A 26098-nucleotide genomic window follows, 5' to 3' on the forward strand; every position below is an offset into this window, starting at 1 on the left:
CTTCCCTCTGCAAACAGGAAGATCATGTCCAGACATTGCGCCTTTTCTAATTAAAAAGGATGGGGGACAACTATTCCCTGCTGCCTTCTCCATGGCAATGGCTTGACCAATCAGAGTTCTCTTACCAGCCAACCAGTCAGCATCCTTTTCTCATGCTGTATAAATTGTTAGCCCCTCTGAAATTTGGTATTCTTGTGTCTGACCCGATGAAAGGTTTCGCTGGCCCGACTTATTTCCAGAAATACTGAAAGTTCTTTATTGCTCGAGAAGTGCTTTGTGATGTCCTGGGATCATGGAAGACGCTATATTAATACAAGACTTTGTCATTTATCTGGCTTACACCTGGCATCAGGCATGCAGACGACAAGGGTAAAGGTTATTTTACTTTGGAGAAAAGAAAACTTAGAGTGAACCTTGTTAGGATTTGGGGGCCAAAAGAGTGTCAACCAGCTACACTCTGAGAAACTGTTTAATGTGGCTTAGAATAAATAAGAGAGCGCATGAGCTGAAGCTGAGGAGGTAAGTTATGGCGGCACAGTGACACATTGGTTAGCACTTCTGCCTCACAGCACCAGAGGCCCGGCTTCGATTCCGTCCTCGGGTGACTGTGTGGAGTCTGCATGTACTCCCGAGTCTGCATGGGTTTCCTCCGGGTGCTCCGGTTTCCTCCCACAGTCCAAAGATGTGCAGGTTAGGAGGACTGGCCGCGCTAAATTGCCCCTTCCAGTCAAAAGATGCGCAGGTTCAGTGGGGTTATGGGGATAGGTTGGGGAGTGGGCCTAGATAAGATGATCTTTCAGAGGGTCGGTGCAGACTCATTGGACCGAATGGCCTCCTGCATTGTAGGGATTCTATGAATCTAAGTGAATTGGCCCAGGTGTAATTATTTGACACCGGGTGGTGAATGTTTGGAATGGTAAGTCTGAGGAGATGTTTGAGACTGATTACATCAGCAATTTAGAGGAACTTCAGAAAGGCGTTTGGTCAGAAAATCTACTGAAGGAGATCTGTCCTGCTCGTCAACTCTGTGGAGGGCAGATGGTCAAAAATGCTATCTTCTGAACTTGTATATTCTACAGGTCTTAAGCCCTCAGGTTTGCTAACTCTCTACTTTCACAAGCCTCTTTCAAACCTACCTCGATTAGGCTTCAGTCACCTCCCCGTTCATTCACCGCGAGGAAGAACCTTGGGACATTTAGTGTGTTACGGATGCTGTACAAATACTGACTTTTTTTATTCCTTCACGGGATGTGGGCGTCGCTCACTAGGTCAGCATTTATTGCCCATCCCTAATTGCCCCTGGGGAAGTGGTGGTGAGATGCCTTCTTGAGCCGCTACAGTCCCTGTGGTGTAGGTACACCATGTGCTGTTAGGGAGGGAGTTTCAGGATTTTGACTCCGGAATGGTGATAGATTTGCAAGTCAGGCTGGTGAGTGAGAGGGGAACCTCCAGGTGGTCGTGTTTCCACATGTCTGCTGCCCATGTACTTGTAGATGGTAGAGGTCACAGGTTTGAAAGGTGCTGTCGAAGGCGCCTTGGTGAATTGCTGCAGTGCGTGTTGTAGATGGTATGCACGGCTGCCACTGTGTGTCGGTGGTGGAGGGACCAAATATTTGTGGATGGGGTACTAATCAAGCGGGCTGCTTCTCCTGGATGGTGTCGAGCTTCTTGAGTGTTGTTGGAGCTGCGCTCATCCAAGCAAGTGGAGAGTATTCCATCACACTTCTGACTTGTACCTTGTAGATGGTTGATGGAATCAGGAGGCAAGTTACTCAACACAAGATTCCCAGCCTCTGAACTGCTCTTGTAGCCACCGTATGGTTGGCCCAGTTCAGTTTATGGTCAATGGTAATGGGGGATCCAGCGATGCTAATGTCATTGAATGCCAAGGGGAGATGAGTAGATTCTCTCTTCTTGGTCGTTGCTTGGTACTCGTGTGGCATTTTTATTTATTGCCATTTCTCTGCCCAAATATTGTTCAGGTCTTGCGCATATGGGCACAAACCGCTTCAGACACTCCATTGGGAAGGAGCTATTGCTACATGGATTAGACGCTATGGTTGCAGATGATTCCAGTTGTCTTTTCCATAGCTACTTCCCTGCCTTGCGTAGACAACAGCAGCAGCAAAGTTGCTAGCGTTGCACTTTCAAACTTCACAAAATTCCCGCCTTTCAAAGCTCGAAGATGTATTCACCAATCTAAATTTTTTGTCACTTGTCGTGAGAAGGGCTCTCTGTTCTGTAACCAGAGTGAGTGCAATGATGGTGTTCGCACCGTGGGAACAATGCCTTTGTCAGCTGCCAATTTCCACAATGTGTGGTTGTGTCGGTTGAGGTCACTTGGCGGAGGAACCTACTTTGATGAGTCGGCGATTGAAATAGAAACTTGCTAAAATGTACTGATGTTCCTCTTTGATCGATCTTTTGGATTGAAACCTCAAGTACTGTTACTGGAAAGGCAACCGCCGTCGGGGTTCGCCCGTCCCAGTCAGCCCTCTGCCAAGCCGTCCTACTCTCCGCAAACTGCTCATTCCTAGTGTGTGGGCTCTTCGCCAAGGGGACCACTCTTTCGCTACAAGACCCGATCGTGTTTTTAGGAAGGCTCTTGGGCTGGATGAATGTCGTCGCTGAGGTTCGCGCTCCAGCAGGAAGACACAGACTGTCTGTCCCTTCCTGTGTTCCACCCTAATCCCCATTTTGTCCCCTCTCTTCCTCACTAGTTTCTCTCTCGTACGGAAAGAGGGAGGAGAGTTGCACGTTGCTGACTGCAGTTCAGATGCTATAGCTATGGTCAAAATGTCTTTGGTGGGTCATTGAAAATAGGAGCAGGAGTAGGCCATTTGGCCCTTTGAGCCTGCTACGCCATTCAACATGATCATAGTTGCTCCTCTATCTCAACACCATACTCCCTGCACTCTCTCCCTACCCCTTCACACCTTTAGAGTCTAGAAATCTATCTGTTTCTTTCTTAAATATGTTTCGTGATTTGGCCTTCTAGAGGAGAGAATTCCACAGGTTCACCACCCTCCGAAGTGAAGAACTTTCGCCTCATCTCAGTCCCAAAATCCCTCCCCTGTATCCCGAGACTGTGACTCCTTGTTTCAGACCCCCCCCCCACCAGCCAGAGGAGACAACATCCCTGCATCCAGTCCGTCCAGCCCTGTCAGAATATTATACTTTTCAGTGAGATCTGTGGGCGTCACAGTGGCTAGCACTGTGGCTTCACAGCACCAGGGTCCCAGGTTCGATTCCCGGCTTGGGTCACTGCCTGTGCGGAGTCGGCACGTTCTCCCCGTGTCTGCATGGGTTTCCTCCGGGTACTCCGGTTTCCGCCCACAAGTCCCGAAAGACGGGCTGTTAGGTGAATTGGACATTCTAAATTCTCCCTCTGTGCACCCGAACAGGCGGCGGAATGTGGCGACGAGGGGCGTTTCACAGTAACCTCATTGCAGTGTTAATGTAAGCCTACTTGTGACACTAATAAAGATTATTAGATCCATTTTCATTCTTCTGAATTCCAATCAATACAGGCCCACTCGCTCGGCCACCCTGCCATCCCAGGAAGCAGTCCGGTCAACCTTTGCCGCACTCCCTCTCTATGGCAAGTCCATCCTAGCCCTCCCTCCCCCCCGTCCCGTCCCGTCCCGTCCCGTCCCCCCCCCCCCGGCTGTCGCCATTCAATTGTTCGGCGCAGCAGACCCACATTTGTCCACGAAACCCCTCATGACCTTCACGTTGACCGAGACGGGTCAAATAGAGGAGTGGCTGATGTGTTTTGACACGCACTTGCCTTTCCAAACGTACAAAAGGAGAATCCCTTTGTCTGAATTCGCAGTGGAATCCCATTTAATGCGTCGCCATTGTGACGAGCAGAGTTAAATAACACTGGCTGGATTATCCGCATCAGAAACGTGCAGCCAGGTGCTGGCTTAGCTTGTGTGAGTCACACCAAACTGCCCCACAAATAAGAGCAGCAACGTGATTAAAATGCAGATAAATATCTGTCAGACCTCCGCGGAATTCTCCTCATTCACTGGAAAGTGACGACTCAAAGCCACGCGATATGGGGGCGCAGTGATTAGCAAGAAAGCCCCACTGCACCAGGGATCCGGGTGCAATATTGGGGCTGGTTTAGCACAGGGCCACATAACTGGCTTTTAAAGCAGACCAAGGCAGGTCAGCAGCGGGGGTTCAATTCCCGTACCAGCCTCCCCGAACAGGTGCCAAAATGTGGAGACTAGGGGCTTTTCACAGTAACTGCATTTGAAGCCTACCTGTGACGATAAGCGATTTTCATTTCATTTTTTCATTTCAATTCTCACCTTGGGAACAGTCTGTGTGGCTGTTGGCATTTTCTCCCCTTGGTCGTGGGTTTACTAGGCGGCACGGTGGCACAGTGGTTAGCACTGTTGCTTCACAGCTCCAGGGTCCCAGGTTCGATTCCCGGCTTGGGTCACTGTCTGTGCGGAGTCTGCACGTTCTCCCCGTGTCTGCGTGGGTTTCCTCCGGGTGCTCCGGTTTCCTCCCACAAGTCCCGAAAGACGCGCTGTTAGGGTGAATTGGACATTCTGAATTCTCCCTCTGTGTACCCGAACAGGCGCCGGAATGTGGCGACTAGGGGATTTTCACAGTAACCTCATTGCACCTGCTTGTGACACTAATAAATAAGGATTATTCCCTCCGGGTGCTCTGGTTTCCTCCCACAGCCCAAAGGCACGCAGGTTAGGTTGGGTTATGGGGGTAGGGTGGGGGAATGGGCCTGGGTAGGGTGTTCTTTCAGAGGGTCGGTGCAGCCCGATGGGCCGAATGGCCTCATTCTGCACTGTGGGGAATTTTATGATTCATGGGCTGCAAGTCCACATGAGGCCATAAGACGCAGGAGCAGAAAGAAGGCCAATCGGCCCATCATGTCTCTTCCGCCATCCAATGAGGTCATGACTGACCTGATGTGATAATCCTGAACTCCACTTTGTCCCCCTTATCCCCATAATTTTTGATTCCCTGACTGATTAAGAGAACAGACTCAATGACCTGGCCCCTACAGCTCTCCGTGGTAAAGAATTCCACAGCTTAACTACCCTCCCGAGAGCAGAAATTCCTCCTCTTATCTGTCTCGCTCACAGGCCCCAGCTACCTCACGGAAGTAGCCACGCGATATACATGGGGTTAAATGATGAGAGACTGCAAACCTCAAGGCAGCACCGTGACCAGATCTGTGCCCGTCTTCCCTCTGAACAGCCGTGCCAGCAACAACCTGCGTTCGTACAGTGCCTTGAACGTCATTAAACGCCACGGATCATTGCTTCATTCCGGAAGGAGGCCCCGGAATGGGTGATCAAGAGCAGGGCCGAAACCATGCGGGGTTTCAACGAGTTTCTGCAAGGAGAGGTGGAGAGGTGTCAGGAAGGGATTGGAGAGCTTGAGGCTGAGGCAGCTGAAGATGGCCACTGAGTGATTCATGCTGAGGACACACAAACTGGATCCCTGGGAGGGTGTGTGGGGCTGGAGGACGTTGCAGAGATAGGGAGGGGTGGGTGAGGCCACGGAGGGATTCGATAGCGAGGAGGAGATTTTAGAAATTGTGGTGTTGGCCTAACCAGGAGACGTCAGGGGTGACTGGTGAACGAGACTTGGCGAGTAAGGACACAGGCAGCAGACTTTAAGATGGAACCCGGGTAGATCATGGGGAAGTCAGCGAGGAGCAGTTTGGAATGGCCACGTCTCGAGTAACAAAGGCCTGATTGGCTTGGAGCAGCAGGCCTATAGTGAGGCAGAGACAAAATCAGGCTTTCCACTGGAGTTATTTTATTCAATTGTAGAGTGTAGGCACTGCTGGCTCGTCCAGCATCCATTGCTGTCACATTGGAGTTGACCCTTCAGTCGCCAGCATTGTGTTCCTCTGAAAGTATTCAAGTCAGGGCAGCACAGTGGCTAGCACAGTTGCTTCACAGCTCCAGGGTCCCAGGTTCGATTCCCCGGCTTGGGTCACTGTCTGTGCGGAGTCTGCACGTTCTCCCCGTGTCTGCGTGGGTTTCCTCCGGGTGCTCCAGTTTCCTCCCACAGTCCAAAGACGCGCAGGTTAGGTGGATTGGCCATGATAAATTGCCCTTAGTGACCAAAAACGTTTGATGGGGTTATTGGGTTAGGGGGATAGGGTGGTAGTGAGGGCTTAAGTGGGTCGGAGCAGACTCGATGGGCCGAATGGCCTCCTTCTGCACTGTATGTTCTAAGTATAATGCTTCAGCAAAGGTCTCAGCTTTGTCAACATGCCCTCAATGGCTATCTTTGTGGCGTTTTGCTGCTTTAAGTTCGGAATGCTGCACCCGTTTGGGGTTTGTGCAAGAGCTGAAGGTTAGACTGATGCTTTTATTTTTCTATCTTGAATTCAAAGTTTTAATTCTTGCGTTTTGCACCACTTGTTTTCCAGATGATGGGCGTAATACTGGGGGCCGGTGTGGCGGTGGTGCTGATTGCCACCACTATTCTCATCGTGCACAGACGTTTGCAAGAGAGAAGTGAGTAAATCAATGGTTGTAGTTTATTGCCGTTCCCACAGTTGTCGGTCAATGATTTCTAAGCCCTGCACCCGCTTACCTAACATCGGGGGCTGGAGACCGATGGGCTGAATGGCCTCCTTCTGCACAGTCGGGATTGTACGATCCTTACTGAGTATTCCTGGGAGATTTGATTGCAGTCCGCCACCCTGCTCTTTATCATTGCTGGGTTTAAAGAAAATCTCAGTTGATCGAGCCCTCAGTTTGTATGCTGAATATCTGCGGGACATGCCACTGAGAGAAGCAAGTGATTGTTGGCCCACCGTCACGTGCTTTATTCGTAACTCCGAAAGGAATTATAACACCCGGGGATCCAAAGAGACTGGGAAGGGAAGGGATTTGTACTATGAAGGAGAAATAAAATCTTTGCATCCAATGTCTCAAGCCGGGATTGACCCTGGGATCCTGGAGCTGTGAGGCAGCAGTGCTAACCACTGTGCTACCGTGCTGCCCCAATATAAATAGCAGAGGATGGTGCAGGAGTAGGCCATTCGGCCCTTCGAGCCTGCACCACCATTCAATGTGATCGTGGCTGATTGTGCATATTCAGTATCCCACTCCCGCTTTCTCTCCATCCCCCTTGACCCCTTTAGCCGCAAGGGCCACGTCCAGCTCCCTCTTGAATATATCCAGCAAACTGACCCCAACAGCTTTCTGTGGTAGAGGCTGGTTTAGCACAGTGGGCTAAACAGCTGGCTTGTAATGCAGAACAATACCAGCAGCGCGGGTTCAATACCCGTACCGGCCTCCCCGAACAGGTGCCGGAATGTGGCGACTAGGGGCTTTTCACAGTAACTTCATTTGAAGCCTACTTGTGACAATAAGCGATTATTATTATTATTATTGTTAGAGAATTCCACAAGTTCACAACGCTCTGAGAGAAGAAATTCTTCCTCCTCTCAGTCCTGAATGGCTGACCCCTTGTCCTTAGGCTGTGACCCCAGTTCTGGGCATGAGCGCGCAGTGCAGATTTCATCCCGCAGCCCTCTGACTCAACGAGCGCTTCCACTGAGCCTTTGGCTGACTGCAGGAAGCAGAAATGTCGAAGGAGGATGAGAGGTGACATAATTGAGATGATGAGAGAGATACTTTTTCCTCGGGTGGATGTAGCTGTTACAAGGTTCATGGTGGAAGATATAGGAGGGATGTCAGAGGTAGGTTCTTTACTCCGAGAGTGGTTGGGGTGTGGAACGCACTCCCAGCTATGGTGGTGGAGTCGGACACTTTAGGAACTTTCAAGCGGTTATTGGATAGGCACATGGAGTGCACTAGAATGATTGGGAGTAGATTGATTTGATCTTAGTTTCAGACGAGTTCGGCACAACATTGTGGGCCGAAGGGCCTGTACTGTACAGTTCCATGTTCTATGGTCTATGAGCAGCAATTCCGTTTAAGACCTGAGAATGTGGCACAGTGGTTAGCACTTTTTCTGCTTTATCTTACTCCCTATCTCTCTTGTCACCCAAGGAGCTCCTGCTTTGCTCGTCCTTCCTTCCCCCTGTACCTGAACCACGTCCGCTTTCAAAGCGACCCCTTATTCTGACACTTTTCCTGCCAGTTTCTGATCCCACATGGATGGCAAAGGGGTTCATCATGGTGGCTTGGAAATGGTGGCCAGGTTTTACCCCCACAGCAACAATAGCTAAACTTCAAAATAGCTCACGATTCGCAAAATGCTTTGGGGCAGGTACGATTCGGTGCTCTGTTTTAAAAATTAATTAATTTGCAATTAATGGCGTCACGGTGTCACAATGGTTAGCACTGCTGCCTCACAGCTCCAGGGACTCGGGTTCAATTCCAGCCTCGGGTGACTGTCTGTGCGGAGTCTGCACGTTCTCCCCGTGTCTGCGTGGGTTTCCTCCAGGTGCTCCGGTTTCATCCCAGTCCAAAGATGTGCAGCTTAGGTGGATTGACCACGGTAAATTGCCCCTTAGTGTCCAAAAAGGTTATGTTATGGGGGTAGGGTGGAGGTGTGGGCTTAAGTAGGGTGCTCTTTCCAATGGCCGATGCAGACTCGATGGGCCGAATGACCTCCTTCTAAACTGTAAATTCTATGAATTCATGGGATGTGGGCCGCTGACAAAACTAGCATTTATTTGCCCATGCTGAAGTGCGCTCGAGAAGGTGGTGGTGAACTGCCTTTAACCGCAGCAGTCCATGTGGTGTAGGTACTCCCGCAATGCTGTTCGGGAGGGCGTTCCAGAATTGTGACCCATCCACAGTGAAGGAACGGCGATGTTTTTCCACGTCCGGATTGCGAGTGACTTGGAAGGGAACTTCCAGGCGGTGATGTTCCCCGTGTACCCGCTGCCCTTGCCCTGCTACGTGGTAGAGGACACGGGCTGGAAGGTGTTTAGTGAGTCGCTGCTGTGCATCTTGAGGATGGTACACACGGCTGCCTCTGTGGGTCAGTGGTGTTGAGCTTCTTGTGCTGTTGGAGCTGCGCTCATCCAGGTAAGGTACGACGAGTATGCCATCAGACTCCTGACTTGTATCTTGTCGATGGTCGACAGGGTTTTGGGGAGTCAGGAGGTGAGTTACTCACCATAGGATTCCCAGCCTCTGACCTGCTCTTGGAGCCATGGTATAGCTGTTCCAGGTTAGTTACAGGAACATCAACAATCCTAAAACCCATGCATATGCTGACCGAATCCTGTCCGAACTTTGATCGTAGCCTCCCGGATGCACTGCAAATTCTGAATGTGCCACACACTGCCTTGTGCCAACGTTTACATGTATCTGCAAGGGCCTGATCCTTCGAGGCAAGTTCTTCAAACATGCCTCAAGCTCTGCTGGCCAATTCTGTCTGATAACCCACTTGGCTCCGTGTGTTGACTGCGTTGCAACTGACTCACTGGTTCAGAGAACCCTTGAAGTATTGAATCAGTATCAAAATAAGCTGCCTTCTAACCTGGGGAGAGACTGTTGCCTGGAAATTTTGGCTCTGCTGAGAGTGAGAAATGCAAACCTTCGCTTCCTCTCGAGAAACGAGTTCTATTCTGTAAGTCCTTCCTGTCCGCTTTTGCAGAATGTTAATTGTTTGTGTCGACTTGTTGCTCTTTCTCAGGAATTCAAGCTGAGGAAGAGCCAAAATACAGATTCCGAAAGCGTGACAAAGTAATGTTCTACGGGCGCAAGATCATGAGAAAGGTAGGAAGGACACGGCCTACCTGAGGTTGAAGGTTAATCTGCAGTGCATGGTGAATTACAGACCGACATCTGGATTTCAGATTCAACCGTGTGTGCGTGACCCGGATAGTGGGGTTAGTTTTGGATTATTGGAGGAAGTGTCGGAATGGCCTCTACTGCAACCGTCTTACGGTTTTATAAATCATCTTTGCTTGTCTCCGCTCCCCAACCTACAAGTCCCAGCCGGGGAGATCCGTGTCTGCTGCTTCTGGAGAGGTCCATTTCTTTCCACTGCAGGCCATCTTTCGGAGTTGAGCAAGGAGATTGAATCTCTTGTATAGGGCCACTTTCAAATCAACTTCCACCCTACACTCACGTGGAAGCGGTCAGTCCAGTATTTAACCAGCTTCTGATGATGCCTACGTCTTACCCAATGTTTGCACTGACTCCGGACACTGCCGTCTGCGACGTGTGATTGATTTGGAGCTTTGCCTCCCGAGTTCGGCACTGAGCTGCTCTCCGTTCTGTGCAAGCTTTGAATTCTCTTGGCAAGCCTTTCCTGCCAACCTTTCTCCCCTCCGTGAACATTGAACCCCTCGCGCCGGATGGAGTGCTGTTCAAATGGAGTGCCGAGGACCCCCATCCCGTAGCCCGTTCCGAGTGGCTGCTGCTGAGAGCCTGTTGACGATTTGTCCACCAGGACTTTGGGCCTGAGGCTGATCCAGCCAGCCTGTGACAGCGCTGTGGGAGAGCAATGAGTCGTCATGCCCCTGGTTGACCCCTCCCAATCCCTTTTTAAAAAAATGTTGAGTACCCAATTAATTTTTTCCAATTAAGGGGCAATTTAGCGTGGCCAATCCACCTAGCCTGCACATCTTTGGGTCGTGGGGGCGAAACCCACGCAAACACGGGGAGAATGTGCGAACTCCACACGGACAGTGACCCAGAGCTGGGATCGAACCCGGGATCTCGGCGCCGTGAGACAGCAGTGCTACCACTGCGCGCCACCGTGCTGCCCCAGCATTCCCCCCCCCCCCCAATCAACACCACCCAATTGTAAAAGACCGACTGGACCAACTAAGTTACTGCAGCCCGAGATTTGATTTGAACGTGAGCCATTTCTGCTCTGTGTGGCTCGGTTTTGTTGATGGATAAACTCCCTGATTAAGGGTTACGTTTGAAACCCTGGGCCGCAATTCTCCGGCCCTTCGCTGGCGATGGGATTCTCCGTTCCCGCCGACAGCCCTCCCCCGTTCCTGGCGGCGTGGGCCGGCTTCGATGGGGATTCCCATCGACAGCGGCGGGAACAGAGACACCTGCCGCCAGCGAACGGCGCGCCGCCTCCCACTGCCGAGAAACACGCGGCTGGGAGGCCGGAGAATCCGGCCCGTCAGCGAGCTGTCGAATCGCTGGCTGTTCTTTATTTCAGTTGAGGAGAAAGAGACATTTGTCATCGGGTCTTAGAGTTTTACAGCACAGAATGAGGCCTTTCAGCCAATCGTGGCTGCACCAGCCATCAATACCCGTCTATTTTAACCCCATTTTCCAGCACTTGGCCCATAGCCCTGTCTGCTTTGGTGTTTCAAATGCTCATCTAAATGCTTCTTAACTGTTGTGAGGGTTCCCGCCTCGACCACCCTGTCAGGCTGTTCCAGACTCACTCCCCCCTCTGGGTGAAAAATGTTTTCCTCTAATCCCCTCTCAATCTCCTGCCCCTTAACTTAAAACACCTGGTCATTTACCCCTCTACTAAGCAGAAAGGTTCCTTCCCATCACCCTATCTGTGTCCCTCATAATTTTATACACCTCGATCGTGTCATTTGAGGTGAAATGTAACAGTGCTTTATCGTCAGTTAATTAGAGTAGTTGGTGTCATGTGAGGGTACCTTTTAAGAAATGGATGTTTAAGCAATGTACCTTTAAGAAATGCAGTGATGTCAGAGTGTGGGTGGAGCTTGGTTTTCGTTCAGCCATTTTGCAGTTTAGTTTCAGTTTGAAAAAGAGCTGTGTTTGCAGTGAGCTGGATCTGCTGTGATCTCTGCCATGAGAGACTATCTCTGGATCATTTGGGTGATTTAAACTCATAATAGTAAAGCCTTTAACCTGATGTGTTTCTGTTTAAAGGTGTTAAGTCTCATGGATGTTGAAAGGAATAACTGAAGGATTATTTAGTGTTGTAATATTTTCGGGGTTATCTTTGAAGTAAGGGGTGTTAAGAGATCCAATGTTTATTTATGAGGTTAAGTTGAGTTCATGGAATAAACATTGTTTTGTGTTTAAAAACCCACGTGTCCATAATTGTAATCCCACTCCTAGAGAACAAGCCGTGTGCTCGGAAAAGCAACAAATCCATTAAAGGGGGAGGCTGGTAGAACTCCATGATCCAGTTTGGGGTTCTGAAAACGCCTCGCCCATAACTTTGGCACTCTATTACGTTGCGCGAGTTGCTGCATGTTTCCTGGAGGCTGACTGCCCACCTTGCCCACCGAATGAAGCTTCTAAAGCTCACCGTCTGGCACAATATCATGGTGACCCATCTCAGTAAAACCATTCCCCCATGACTATCAGTAAAGCAGTTCCTTAATTTGAGAAGTGCTCGGGTGTTTAATAAATGTGAATGTTTCGTGATTGGGCCTCCGACGTGCAGTTTCTCCCTTCTTTGATTGTAAAGTTCCTAAAATGTGGCTTATACTTGTCTTGTTTCCAGGTGTCGCAATCCACATCTTCCTTTGTTGGAACCTCAAGGCCAAGGACAAAAAGGAAACAAAAAATGCTGATCATTGCAAAACGGTACTTCCTTAAGTAGATATTATCTCTAAACAAATAATGAGACAAACTTGAGCAATAATTGTAATTTGTAGGTCAGATAGTCTTGTGTAAACGGTGTTGAGCTTGCGAGTCAGAGTCCTAGAGGTCCACAGCACAGAATAGGCCCGTCGCGTCTGTAATAATAATCTTTATTACAAATAGGCTTACATTAACACTGCGATGAAGTTACTGTGAAAATCCCCGAGTCGTCACACCCCGGCGCCTGTTTGGGTACACAGGGAGAATTCAGAATTTCCAATTCACCTAAGCAGCGGGACTTGTGGGAGGAAACCGGAGCTCCCGGAGACGCGCAGACACTGGGAGAACTTGCGGTCTCTGCACAGGCAGTGACCCAAGCTGGGAATTGAACCCGGGTCCAAGACACAGTGAAGCAACAGTGCTAACCACTGTGCTACCATGCTCCCCATAGTGCTGGTCAGAAGCAACCATTTAAGTATTCTAATCCCAGTTCTCAGCCCTTGGCCTTGGATGCCTTGGCATCGCAAATGCACATCTAAATACTGTTCTGGCACCCTAGGCGAGTGCGTGGTCAATTCCAGCCCCACAGATCCCAGAGTTCCAATATAAGCGAATTAACCAATAGTTTGTATAATTTCCTGAGATCTTTAACCGTTGACTTCCTCAATGATTTGCAGGTACCAGATTTGTAAAACATTTATGAAAAAATCCTATTTATAACGTGAGTAGAGATAAACCTGCAATGGAAATAACAGAACAATGATCTACTAATACAGCTATTTCCCAAGTTCCGTCCCACCCTCCACCCAGACATGCACAAGGTAGATAGACACATGATGGTGGTAGGAAAGGATCAAAATAACATGCCTCAAACTGGACGAGAGACGAGACTCTTTGCTGCTGAGGTAGTTGTCTTTGTAGGCAGTGATCATCTCAGAAGGTGTGTTGAAAACCATCTGTTGGTTTGGATCTTGGTCTCGGTAGCTTCAGGAATTCTCTGAAGCGTCACCTTCACTTGTAGAGACCACCACCAGACTGACTGTCAGTATCCCTGAGATCGTATTAGAATTCTCTATCTGAGCGTTTGCAGCAAGTTCACCGTCCACTCTGCCTTTCAGCTGCTTGTCTGGTCTTTGTGTAGGGGGTCTACCTGAGAAAAGGGCCTGGACTTCAGGAGAGACATCAGCTTTTCCCAGCCTTTCTCTCAGAGGTTTAACTTGCAGAGGCCTGGCTGGAAAGAATGCTTGCAGAATTTAAATCAGGGGTTAGGACTGATAGTGTCCAGACCTGCTCACTCCAGCCAAGATAATAGAGAGAAGAAGTTCCAGCCTTTCTGAGAGAGCTATTGAACAGGCTTCTGCCCAGCTCCTTTTCAGAACAAAACTGAAAGCAAAAATGGAACCTACATTCTGCTCCAGAATCTTCTGAAAGGATCTACCAATCCCAATCGAAAACATAAAATGTCCAGGAGTTTCAAAAGAGGCTGTGCTAGCCTTGCCCATCAAAATGACATCACAAGCAGTGCCACAGAGCACACTGCGCAAGGGGTATGCCTGGGCCAGTACAAATAGCAGCTTGCGGGGGGGGGGGGAGGTTCCAGTTCAAAACCAAATGTCTGTACAAACAGCCAGCAAGGTGGGCATTAAAAGGAAACCAGGATCATACAGGGATTTAAGAAGCGGTTCCTTATAATGCATTTAAAATGTTCTGAGGGTCTCTGCCTCCACCACCCTTTCAGGCAGTGAGTTGTAGATTCTACCACATTTTTCCTCACATTCCCTCTCAACCTCCTGCCCCTTACCATAAATCTATGCTCCTTTGTCATTGATCTCCACCAAGGGGAAACATTGTTTCCTGTCTACTCTTATCTCTACTCCTCGTAAATTTTATACATCTCAATCATGTCCCCCTCAGTCAACTCTGCTCCAAGGAAAACAACCCCCAGTCTCCATCTCTTTTTATGACTAAAACTCTCCAGTCCGGGTAAATCTCCTCTGCACCCTTTCCAGTGCTATCACATTCCTCTTATAATATGGATTCCAGAACTGCACACAATACTCCAGCTGTGGCCTAACCAATGCTTTATACAGTATCAACGTAACCTCTCTGCTCTTAAACTTTATGCCCCGGCTGATAAAGGCAAGTATACCATATGCCTTCTTAAAAACTGTATCCACCTGTTCTGCTACCTTGAGGGACGGGTGTACATGCACACCAAGATCGGGCAGCACGGTGACACAGGGGTTAACCCTGCTGCCTCACGGCAGCGAGGTCCCAGGTTCGATCCCGGCTCTGAGTCACTGTCCGTGTGGAGTTTGCTCATTCTCCCCGTGTTTGCGTGGGTTTCGCCCCCACAACCCAAAGTTGTGCCGGTAGGTGGATTGGCCACGCTAAATTGCCCCTTAATTGGAAAAAATGAATTGGGTACTTTAAATTTATCCAAAAAAAATGCACACCAAGGTCCCTCTGATCCTCGGTGCTCCCCAGGGTCCTGCCGTTTATTATGTATTCCCTCGCCTTGTTTGTCCTGCCCAAGTGCATCACCTCACACTTATCCGGACTGAATTCCATTTACCACTGATCAGCCTATCTGTGTCGTCCTGTAATCAAAGGCCATCGTCCTCACTATTTACCACCCCACTGATGTTTATAACATCAGGGAATTCCAATGCAGCATTGTAGGTCAATCAACTCTTTAATGGTCTGCAACAAAATAAGAATCATGAAAACCTTCCAAATTTTCTTTAAAAACCCAACCCGGTTCTTTCAAGACATGGCTGATAAAAGTTCCCGTTCCACCTTGGCCTAGATCCCAAGAACCATTCTTTGATGGCATCTCGGTCAGCTTGGAGGACAAGGGTAGCAAGCAGGTGCTTGGGAACGTCATAACCGGCAAGTTCCCCTCCAATCCGGTACTCCATCCTGTCTTGGAGTTCTATCGACACTCCCTCACTGTCGCTGGGTCGAAACCCGGGAACCCCCGACCTAATAGCGCTGTGGACCGCAGCGGCACAAGAAGGTGTCGAGGGCAATTCGGGATGGGCCACAAATGCTGGCCTGGCCAACGACACCCACGTCGTGTGAAGGAATAAATTTTTTTTTAAAAATCATGAATAATAAAGCATTGCGTTTGTAACAGAACCCTTTTGAGGTTGCAGAGGTAAAGGTTGTGAAAGCCTTTTCCAGTGCCCTGTGTGCCTGCTGCTGGGTGTTCATGATCAGGAACGTGGACCTTCCAGCGGGCATTGCTTGTTGAACACCGACTGCTGCTCAGACCTAAGCCAATTCTGTATCTCCCCTCTATCAACCCGTCGTTGTTCCTTCTCCTTCCCACTCCTTTGTTGTTGCCCTGGGTCTTTAAGCACCTGGAGACCCTTGTGCCGATTTGGAGACCCTCAGCGGGCTGTGTCGTGGCATATACCCCTCTTTGCTGACCTTCCTACGCAGCATATCCACTGGGGGGCTAAACTCACCGGGCTCCTTCCCATCCCGCTAACCACACCTTGCATTGATACCTCCTGGACGTGGCCTGCAGGTTAACTGATGATTCTCCAGAATCCTATGGGCCATGGCTGTTAGTTTCCCAGGCCCCTGTTGTGGTCGGATCACATTGAAATCCTGTCTTTGGTAAAAGCTGGCAGAAGGGCAATGGCACTGCATCCTTTGCTGAAGTTGTCCGTTTTGACACTCTGCCAACTTCTCTTGCTCAAACCGCTACAGCAACAGGGTGAAGCTTACATTGCACATTGGTCTTTCTCTTAACTGCTGCCTCCCAGAGCATCTCCAACCATGACTTCTCTTCCTGTCTCTCACTGTCAGTTTGGTTGTTACCCTCCCCAGGGCCAATCTCCCTTTCTGTCCCTTTCTGTCCCCTTCGCCACCAGCATGCTGCCCCTTGACATTGCGTCACACACGGATCAACTTCTACAAATGCACTGAACAGCCCCATTGCTACTTTACTGCCAGCGCTCTCACCCCCTACACCAGCTCTTGGGTCGTCACACAGCCTGCCTGACATCCAGCCTTGGATGCGAGACCCACTGTCCTGCAGCTGAATGCTGGAAAGATCAAAGCATATCGCCTTTCGACCCCCATCGCAAACTCCGCAACCCCCCCCTCGGGGTCACCACCTCCGCAAACTCCAACTCTGCTGCCCATATCCACACCGCGTCCTGTCGCACAATGCCCCTGTCTCCCAACATCCAAAATTGAAACTTCTCACCCTCGCGTTTCAATCTCTTCATGGCCTTGTCCCTCTCCATCTCGGCAACCTCCTGTGACCCGACAATCTCTCCAGAATCTCCACTCCTCCCCCTGGCCTCTTGTGAGTCCCTTTGCACCCTTTGCCCTGTTACTGGCTCGTGGGCCTTCAGATGCCCAGCTCTACGCTCTCAAACCTGAACCTTTTCGAGCTTTCTTGATCTTTTGAATCCCTACAGTGCAGAAGGGGGCCATTCGGCCCATCGAGTCTGCACTGGCCCTCTGGCACAGCACTCTACCTAGGCCCACTCCCCCACCCTATCCCAGTAAACCCACCTAACCCGCACATCTTTGGACTGTGGGAGGAAACCGGAGCACCCGGAGGAAACCCACGCAGGCACTGGGAGAAGGGGCTGTTTAGCACAGGGCTAAATCGCTGGCTTTGAAAGCAGACCAAGGCAGGCCAGCAGCACGGTTCAATTCCCGTAACAGCCGGAACAGGCGCCGGAATGTGGCGACTAGGGGCTTTTCACAGTAACTTCATTGAAGCCTACTTGTGACAAGCGATTTTCATTTCATTTCATTTCAAACTCCACAAGGCCGGAATTGATCTCGGTTCTCTGGTGCTGTGAGGCAGCAGTGCTAACCACTGTGCCACTCTACCTCAATAATAATTGTCTTAGAATCTTCCTCCCCTTCTAACATCTGTTTTGGTTCAGCATCTTTTATTTTCAAGTATCTTGGGGTATTTTCCTTTGAAGACGCTATCAAATGTAAGTTGTTGTAATGTGCCAGTATTCCCAGTTTTCAACTCCACATCCTGTTCCGATTGCCCATTTGTGACATGTTGATATAGAAAAAGTTCTGATGAAATTTCTGAAGTTTCTTTGGGCAATATTTGCTCTGTTGAAAGAAAAGGGTTTTTGTTCTCTTGTCGAAACAGGGCTGCACAGTGGTTAGCACGGCAGCACAGTGGTTAGCACTGTTGCTTCACAGCTCCAGGGCCCCAGGTTCGATTCCCGGCTTGGGTCACTGTCTGTGCGGAGTCTGCACGTTCTCCCCCGTGTCTGCGTGGATTTCCTCCGGGTGCTCCGGTTTCCTCCCACAGTCCAAAGAGGTTTAGCTCGGTAGGCTAGACAGCTGGTTTGTGATGCAAAACGAGGCCTGCAGCGTGGGTTCAATTCCCGTACCAGCTTACCTGAACAGGCGCTGGAATGTGGTGACTAGGGGCTTTTCACAGTAAACTTCATACTTGTGACAATAAAAGGTTATTATTATTAAGATGTGCAGGTTAAGTGGATTGGAATTTCTAAATTGCCCTTGGTGTCCAAAAAGGTGGAGTTGCTGAGTTATGGGGTGGGGGTGTGGGCTTGGGTAGGGTGCTCTTTCCAAGGACCGGTGCAGACTCGATGGGCCGAATGGTCTCCTTCAACACTGTAAATTTTATGATTTGCACTCATCGGCACGTTTCGCTAGAATACCAATTTAAAGGAAATCAAGAAAGTTAAATGTGTGAGAAGAGTGTCCTGATTATTTGGCAAGTAGACTCGTTTAGCACTCTCTTCTCAATGATTTCCCTTATATTGGTATTCTTGTCAATTTCTGATAAGTGCAAGATGAAAAACTTTGATTAAAAAAATATCTTTTTTCAGCAACACTCCAGCTATGTACTCCGAAACCACAATTCAGAACACATGTATGCTTTCATTTGAGATTAAATCAAACCAGGTTGCGACTGATGACGAATTAATCATTGATATTTTTCAGCGCAGAGGGGCTAGTTTAGCACAGGGCTAAATAGTTGGCTTTGAAGGCAGGCCAGCAGCACGGTTCAATTCCCGTACCAGCCTCCCTGAACAGGCGCCGGAATGTGGCGACTAGGGGCTTTTCACAGTAACTTCATTTGAAGCCTACTTGTGACCATAAACGATTTTCATTTCATTTCATTTTTTCAGTGGTGCAATGAGAGAGAATTTTGAACCCAAACGAATCTTGAAACGATTCACGCAGGCAGCGATATAACTGACCGTGTGGCAATTCTGATCACAAAGCCTTAAAGGGCAGGAAATTTTGAAACGCACGCAGATTGCAGCTTCAATTCAGAACGCATGTTTATTTTTGAAGCCATTTATGAGTCCTGTTTTCTATTTTTTTGTTGGCGAACGCCAAGATCACGTTCTGTACACCTGATCGTCACTTTAGAGCTGTTCGTTTGGTTGGGTGGTGTGCGGCAGACCTTTTTATGTTTTGGCACGTGGTTCAGTTTCAGCGATATGTACTCGTTCTTTTGACAATGGTACACGACGATGGGATGCTGAGCACCATTTGCCTGTGATCTCCGCAGCTGCCAGAGGTATTGCTGGGAGATTGCATCGTCCAGGGCTGTCGCTCCGTTAAGCCACTGGAGCTGAATCCTGGTTCTATTTTTCTGCGGTTCGTGCTGAGCTGTCATCCCCGCTTGCTGTGGCCCCGTGTTCGATGAACGAGGTATTCCTAAAAGGAATTACTGTTGCTCATTTTGACATTCACAACCTTTCAATGGAGTTACCCTCGTCCCCAAAATAATTTGGATTTGTTTCTTGCCACGTGTAGCAAGGTACAGTGAAAAGTATTTTTCTGCGAGCAGCTAAAACCGATCATTTAGTACATGAGAAGAAAATAACATTTTTTTAAAACATAAAAGGGCAACATAAGGTACACAATGTAAATACATAGACACCAGCATTGGGTGAAGCATACAGGGTGTAATGTTAATGAGGTCAGGCTATCAGAGGGTCATTTAGGAGTCTGGTAACAGCGGGGAAGCTGTTTTTGAATCTGTTCGTGCATGTTCGCAGACTTCTGTATCTCCTGCCCAATGGAAGAAGTTGGAAGAGTGAGTAAGCCGGGTGGGAGGGTCTTTGATTATGCTGCCCACTTTCCCCAGGCAGCGGGAGGTGTAGATGGAGTCAGTGGATAGGAGGCAGGTTTGTGTGATTGACTGGGCAGTGTTCACGGACTCTCCTAAGTCTCTCGCAGTCTTGGGCCCAGTAGTTGCCATGATGCTTAATGCATAATGGCTTGATGCTTGTGGTGAGGCACCCAACAGGGATATAATGATGGTGATATTAAACACTTACTCTGACAGGCAGTCGTGCCCGAAATCTGTAAGCCCTGTAGCGTCCTGGAGACTCCCAACTTTTGTTTCCTGGCGCCAGTTCGAAGTAAGTTTTTTCTAAATGAGTGCACGCGCCGTTTCTCCAGGTGGGTTAATGTCTCCAAGCCAGTGATGCTGGACGGTGCTCGTGATAATCTGCAGCCGGTGACCAGAAATGACCGGGCTGCGTTGTTACTGCTGAGGATTACGATTAAAATGCAGCCCCGGTAACACGTGATGCTGGCTCTGCGATCGCATTGGTGGAAGGATCAATCAGCTTAACATAATACCTGGCTTGAGTTTGTCAATGATTTTTATTGTTCAGTAACCCTGCGCCAAGGGCATTTTTATTGGTTGGGAGCCTCTTGTTTCATCATCCCCCCCCCCCCCCCCCCCCCCCCCCCCCCGCCCAGTCTCTTGGGGCAGGGTCTGCAGCTGGGAAGGTTCACACAGGATGCCTTTCAGGTGAGCTAGGTTTTAGGGCCTTTAATCTGGTCCGTGAAACCAGGTGCTGAGTATTGCTTGAGTTTGTACGAAACACGATTGCTCCTTGCCTGCTTGGTGCGAGTGTGGGAATGCAATAATACACTCCGTCGTAGCGACGAAAGCTCTGAATGGTTGGCTCTGCTTTTTTCCTAGTGTCCTTGGGCGTGTCGAGAGTCTCACATCACCGCGTTGATGCGTCTTTGTCTCAGCCGCTATGCCTCCAATCCGTACTCATCTAAGCATCTTCCTCTCCCCCTCCCCCAATGTCCCCCGCAGGTTCTTGCACATTAATAAGGAAGTTCCCACCCTGCAGCCGAAGGAGCCCCCACCCTCCGTTCTCGAAGCTGACCTGACCGAGTTTGACGTTGCCAGCTCGCACCTGCCCTTGGAAGTACTGTACATGCTGAAAAACGTCAGGTGAGTCTTCCGAATCCTAATCTTTTCAGGGAAAGAAACTTAGCATTTGAGGGAATTGCCCAGGTAGTTTTCATATTGGGACATATTTGATCAGGTGAGAATTATATTTGCAAACACTGCGCATGGACGATGGTTGGTATTGGGTTTAGCATTTTCTATTTTGGTGGAGAATTGCAGGTTACAGGGTAGAGCCGCAAAGCTGAAGTCCATGGGATAAAGGGACGGTGGCAGCCTGGGTACAGAGTTGGCCAAGTGGCCAGAAACAGTGGCAGGTGTTGCTCTTTTCAGGCTGGAGGAATGTATACAGTGGGCGCTCTCCATGAGGTTGGCACAAGCCCTACTGCTTTTGATGTGCGTAAATGATGTGGGTGTGTTTGTGTGCGCGGAGTTCAATTCCGTGATTGGCAGGTGAGACAAAACTGGTAAGGGTGGTGAACCACGTGGAGGATCGTGCAGACTCCGAGGTGGAATGGACAGGCGCATAGAAGACACAGTTTATTGCAGAGACATGTGCAGTTTGACAGGCCGAGGGAAAGCAATATAATCTAAAGGATGCAGCTCTAGATGGGATGCAGGAACAGAGAGACCCGGTGGTTTATGCGCAAGGCGGGTTGAGAAAGTGGCTAAAAAAGGCACACGGAACCCTGAGCTTTACACCGTGACGTAGATGGCAAAAGCACGGGACTTAACGATGAACCTTTATAAAGCGCTGGTTCCAACTGGGGCACGGGGCCCGGTTCGGGGGCGGGGGGAGGGGGGGGAACAGACTTCAGGAAAGATAATGAAGGCTTTGGAGAGAGTGCAGGCCAAGATTTAGGAGAGAGAGTGGTCTTTGAATTATTCAGTTCCGTGGATTAATTGGAGAAGCTGGGGTTGTACTGGAGAAGAGAAGGCTGAGACGGCATTTGAAAGAGGTTCAAGATCATGAGGGATCTAGACGGCGTGGATAAGGAATCACCAGTCCCTTTGATATAACGGCTGAGAACCAGGGGACACGGATTTAAAGTGATTGTCGAAATAACCTGTTACAGAGTGTTTTAATAAGCATCTTCCTATTTAATTGCGTGCCTGGATGTCTTTAACAAAAGTGCGCAGGCACGTGTGACACCATTGGGAGCGCGGGCCTGCGCAGGTTTTAGCCACGAGGAGCTTGTGTATAGTTGCGTTTAGCGGCTGCTGGTGTCTGAAGCCAAACTCTGTTATCACCTCGATGTTTTCTGCAGTAAAGGAAGAGAGATTTAACCTTTGCCACGCGCTCGACTACCTTTCTTGTGGTCAGGATGCCGCAGAACCAAAGGTGGCAGAAGAAAGAAGCTTTTTAAAACGCAGTGGGTGATTGGAATCTGGAATGCACTGCTTGAGAGCGTGGTGGAGGTAGACTTAATTGTGGTTCTCAAAAGGCAATGTCCCAAACACTTGCCAAAGAGAGAATTTGCAGGATATACAGAGAGGGTGGGAGAATGGGATTAAATTGCTGACGGGGGCTCGATGGGCCAAACGGCCACTTTCTGTCCTGTGTCAGCGTTCTATGATTTTATGATCCTAGTTAGCTCCTGTTGCCAAAATAAAAAGGTGCTGCAAGTCGGGCTGATAACATGAGAGTGACTGCATTGCTCTAGGCCAAGTTCAATACGTGGAAGATCTTTGTCAAGATCCAACCTGCACGTCACGAGAATGCCAGGAGTTCTGTTGTGGGATTTGTGCAAGACTGGGTACCTGGTGCACAAGTTTGTAGTGAACGATGTAATTCCCCGTGAGCGCAAGTGATATCTTGAAACAAAGGAAGGGGAACACTGACTGTGGGGCGATCCATGTCAGGATAGAGATAGAGGGAAGGGAGGTGGTCTTCCTAAGGGAATGTCAGGAGCTGGGATTCAAAAGACAGCACCGGATCGCCATCCGAGCGACGAGTGAACTGACCTACAGGCGGAACAGAAAGGCAAATGTGTGGCTGAAAGACAGATATGGGAAGGTGGGATTCTATTTATTTCTTGGGTCATTGGCGCCAGTGATGGGGCAGGAAGGAACCACACTGTTGAGGCAGGCTCCACCTGAACTGAAGCGTGGCCAGTGCCCCAGAGGAACGGGCATTCAGAGCCTTTGGAGCATTAAACGAACAACCAGGGGATGACTAGTGAATGTAGCTTAAGACAGCAGAGGAAAATCAATAGGTGTGACTAAAAGGTCAGCTTCGTTGAACGAACAAGGGCAACCAAACAGTGAGGGAACAGATAAAGTTATAGAGCACAATTCCTTTGAAACATTCTTCCCCGGGATGTGGGCCTCGCTGGCTGGGCCGGCATTTGTTGCCCTTCCCTAATTGCCCTTGCACTGAGTGTCTCACTCGACCATTAAGAGTCAATTAAGAGTCAACCACATTGCTGTGTGTCTGGAGTCACTTGACAGCCAGGCCGAGGAAGGACGGCAGATTTCCTTCCGAAAGGGTCATTGGCGAATCAGATGGGGGTTTCACAATAATTGATACTTTCATGGTCACCCATCGACTAAAGCTTTCAATTCCAGATTTATTAATTGAATGAATTAAATTAATTTGAACACGTGTACCCCGGAGCGTTAGCCTGGGTCTGTGGGTTCCTCGTCCAGTGGTATTACCCATTGTGCCATCGCCTTCCGTGGTGCTAAATGATTTAAGAATTAACCAATAGGAATGAATGAAAAATAAATTTAAAATTGTCTGGGCATCACGGCCTCCGAAAGAAAGTGGGGAATTGAAGGCAATAGTTGATAGAGAGGAACCAAGAGCTGGAACGTGCTGCAGAGCTCGAGCACCAAACAAAGTCTTGCTGACGCTCCAGTTGTGTAGTGAGGGACGGTGCCGTCTGTCGGATGAAACATTAAACCTAGGCCCCTTCGGTGGAATAAAAGACCCCGTGGCATTAATTCGGAGAGGGGTGGGGCAGCTATCCTTGACGTCTTGGTCAACATTTATCCCCCGATAAACGTCCTCAAGACCGATGACCTGGTCACTTTCACATTGCTGTTTGTGGGAGCTTGCTTTGCAGAAATTAACTGTCCCATTTCCTGCATTACAGCTGTAACTGCACTTCCCGTACCAGCCTCTCCAAACAGGCGCCGGAATGTGGCGACTAGGGGCTTTTCACAGTAACTTCATTTGAAGCCTACTTGTGACAATAAGCGATTTTCATTTTCAAAACAGTTCTTCATTGGCTGTAAAGCACTTTGAGACACCTGGTGGTCATGAAAATGCTATATAAATGCACATCTTTGAAAATGCAGAATATCCAGACAGGGACAGACCATCTGTCTCAGGGAGCCTGTGCCATGCCAATATTTATCCCCTACTGCAGTCTCCTTCCATCCTTCCTATGTGCTCTCGATTCGCATCTCTTTCATCTGCATGTCTACCCTCCCCTTAAATGCACCTGTATTGTTATTCCGGTTCACCTCCGTTGCTCCCTCTGGTAGCAAGCCCCACATAATAATAATCTTTATTATTGTCACAAGTAGGCTTACATTAACACTGCAATGAAGTTATTGTGAAAAGCCCCTAGTCGCCACACTCCGGCACCTGTTCGGGTACACCGAGGGAGAATTCAGAATGTCCAAATTACCTAACAGGCGCGTCTTTCGGGACTTGTGGGAGGAAACCGGAGCACCCGGAGGAAACCCACGCAGACACGGGGAGAACGTGCAGACTCCGCACAGACAGTGACCCAAGTCGGGAATCGAGCCCGGGACCCTGGCGCTGTGAAGCAACAGTGCTAACCACTGTGCTACCGTGCAGCCCGGATTCCAACTACTCTCCTGGTGCAGAAGTTTCTTCTGAATTGATCTCGTGGTGACCGCCTTATATTGATGGCCTTTGGTTTTGCTCTTCCCCACAAGTTAAACTCTGTGTCTGTTCCATCAACATCCTTCGTAATGTTCAAGGCACCTTGAAGGTCGGCCCTCAGCATTTGCTTTTCAAGAGAGAAGAGAACTAGTCTGTTCATCCTTTCCTAATCGATATAAACCTTGCAGGTCTTGTCCTCGTCCTTGTCGATCTTTTATCCAGCTTTCCCAGTGCCTCCAACGGCCAGCACCGCACACCGTCACCCCAAGTGAAGTTTAGCAAACTTTTTTAAAAAATTCTATCCTCTCGATCGCGGCACGGTGGCACAGTGGTTAGCACTACTGCCTCACAGCTCCAGGGATCCAGGTCCAATTCCGGCCTCGGGTCACTGTCTGTGCGGAGTCTGCACGTTCTCCCAGTGTCTGCATGGGTTTCCTCCGGGTGCTCCGGTTTCCTCCCACAGTCCGAAGACGTGCAGGTTAGGTGGATTGGCCGTGATAAATTGCCCCTTAGTGTCCAAAAGGTTAGGTCAGGTTACGGCGATAGGGTGGAGGTGTGGGCTTAAGTGGGATGCTCTTTCCAAGGGCCGATGCAGACTTGATGGGCCAAATGGCCTCTTTCTGCTCTGTAAATGCCATGATAATCCCGGTTTTTGGATTTCTTTATTAACCTGCATCGCCACTTTGTGATTTGTGTATTTTGACTGTCCGATCCCATTGCTCCTCCACCCAATCTTTATTTTCCAAGCAACATGTGACCGTATTTATTTGTTGAAATTTGTTTCCCAATAATACGTCCGTTCTGCAAATGTATTAATGTTGTCTTGCAAATTGGTGTGGTCCTCCTCAGCATTAACTCTTTCCACCCCCGCCCCCCACCCCTCAAAAAAAAAACACATCTGGAGTCAACTGAAAATGTATTTTTGATTCCAAAGTCTAAATCATTATGAAAGAGGCAAATGCACATGGGACAGAGGGGAACTTGATAAGGTGGATTCAAAATTGGCTTCGCTGTAGGAGACGGAGGATGATGACAGACGGCTGCTTCAGTGACTGGAAGCTGGTGTCCAGTGGGGTACCACAGGGATCCGTGCTGGGCCCCCTATTGTTTGTCATTTATATAAACGGCACAGATGACTATGTGGGGGGTAGGATCAGTAAGTTTGCGGATGACACAAAGATTGGCCGGGTGGTTAACGGTGAGGTTGAGTGACTTGGGTCACAGGAAGATACAGACGGGATGGTCAAATGGACAGAAAGTGGCAGATGGAATTTAACCCTGAAAAGTGTGAGGTGATACACTTTGGAAGGAGTAAAGTGACAAGGAAGTATTCAATGAATGGCCTGACACTGGGAGGTTCCGAGGAACAAAGGGACCTTGGCGTGTTTGTCCATAGACCTCTGAAGGCAGGAGGGCTGGTTAATAGGGTGGTGAAAAAGACAGATGGGACACTTGCCTTTACAATCGAGGCATAGATTACACAAGCAGGGAGGTCATGTTGGAGTTGTATGGAGAGGGCTGGTTTAGCTCAGTGGGCTAGACAGCTGGTTTGTGACTCAGAACAAGACCAGCAGC

The 26098-nt window shown here is 49.2% G+C and overlaps 2 protein-coding genes across 2 annotated transcripts in view; one reads left to right on the forward strand and one right to left on the reverse strand.

Annotated features, from left to right (window-relative positions):
- The window catches only part of LOC140403402 (uncharacterized), a 960939-nt gene that overhangs the window by 544073 nt on the left and 390768 nt on the right, over nt 1-26098 (reverse strand). The gene's annotated exons all lie outside the window — the stretch shown is intronic.
- The window catches only part of LOC140403208 (patatin-like phospholipase domain-containing protein 6), a 198380-nt gene that overhangs the window by 10275 nt on the left and 162007 nt on the right, over nt 1-26098 (forward strand). Inside the window, exons 4-7 of the mRNA XM_072490961.1 lie at nt 6428-6515; nt 9622-9704; nt 12391-12473; nt 20569-20709. Coding sequence (XP_072347062.1) covers nt 6428-6515; nt 9622-9704; nt 12391-12473; nt 20569-20709 — 395 coding nt within the window. The remainder of the gene's footprint in view (nt 1-6427; nt 6516-9621; nt 9705-12390; nt 12474-20568; nt 20710-26098) is intronic.

The sequence above is a fragment of the Scyliorhinus torazame genome, chromosome 27 (assembly GCF_047496885.1).
Source record: "Scyliorhinus torazame isolate Kashiwa2021f chromosome 27, sScyTor2.1, whole genome shotgun sequence".
NCBI classification, from domain to species: Eukaryota; Metazoa; Chordata; class Chondrichthyes; order Carcharhiniformes; family Scyliorhinidae; genus Scyliorhinus; species Scyliorhinus torazame.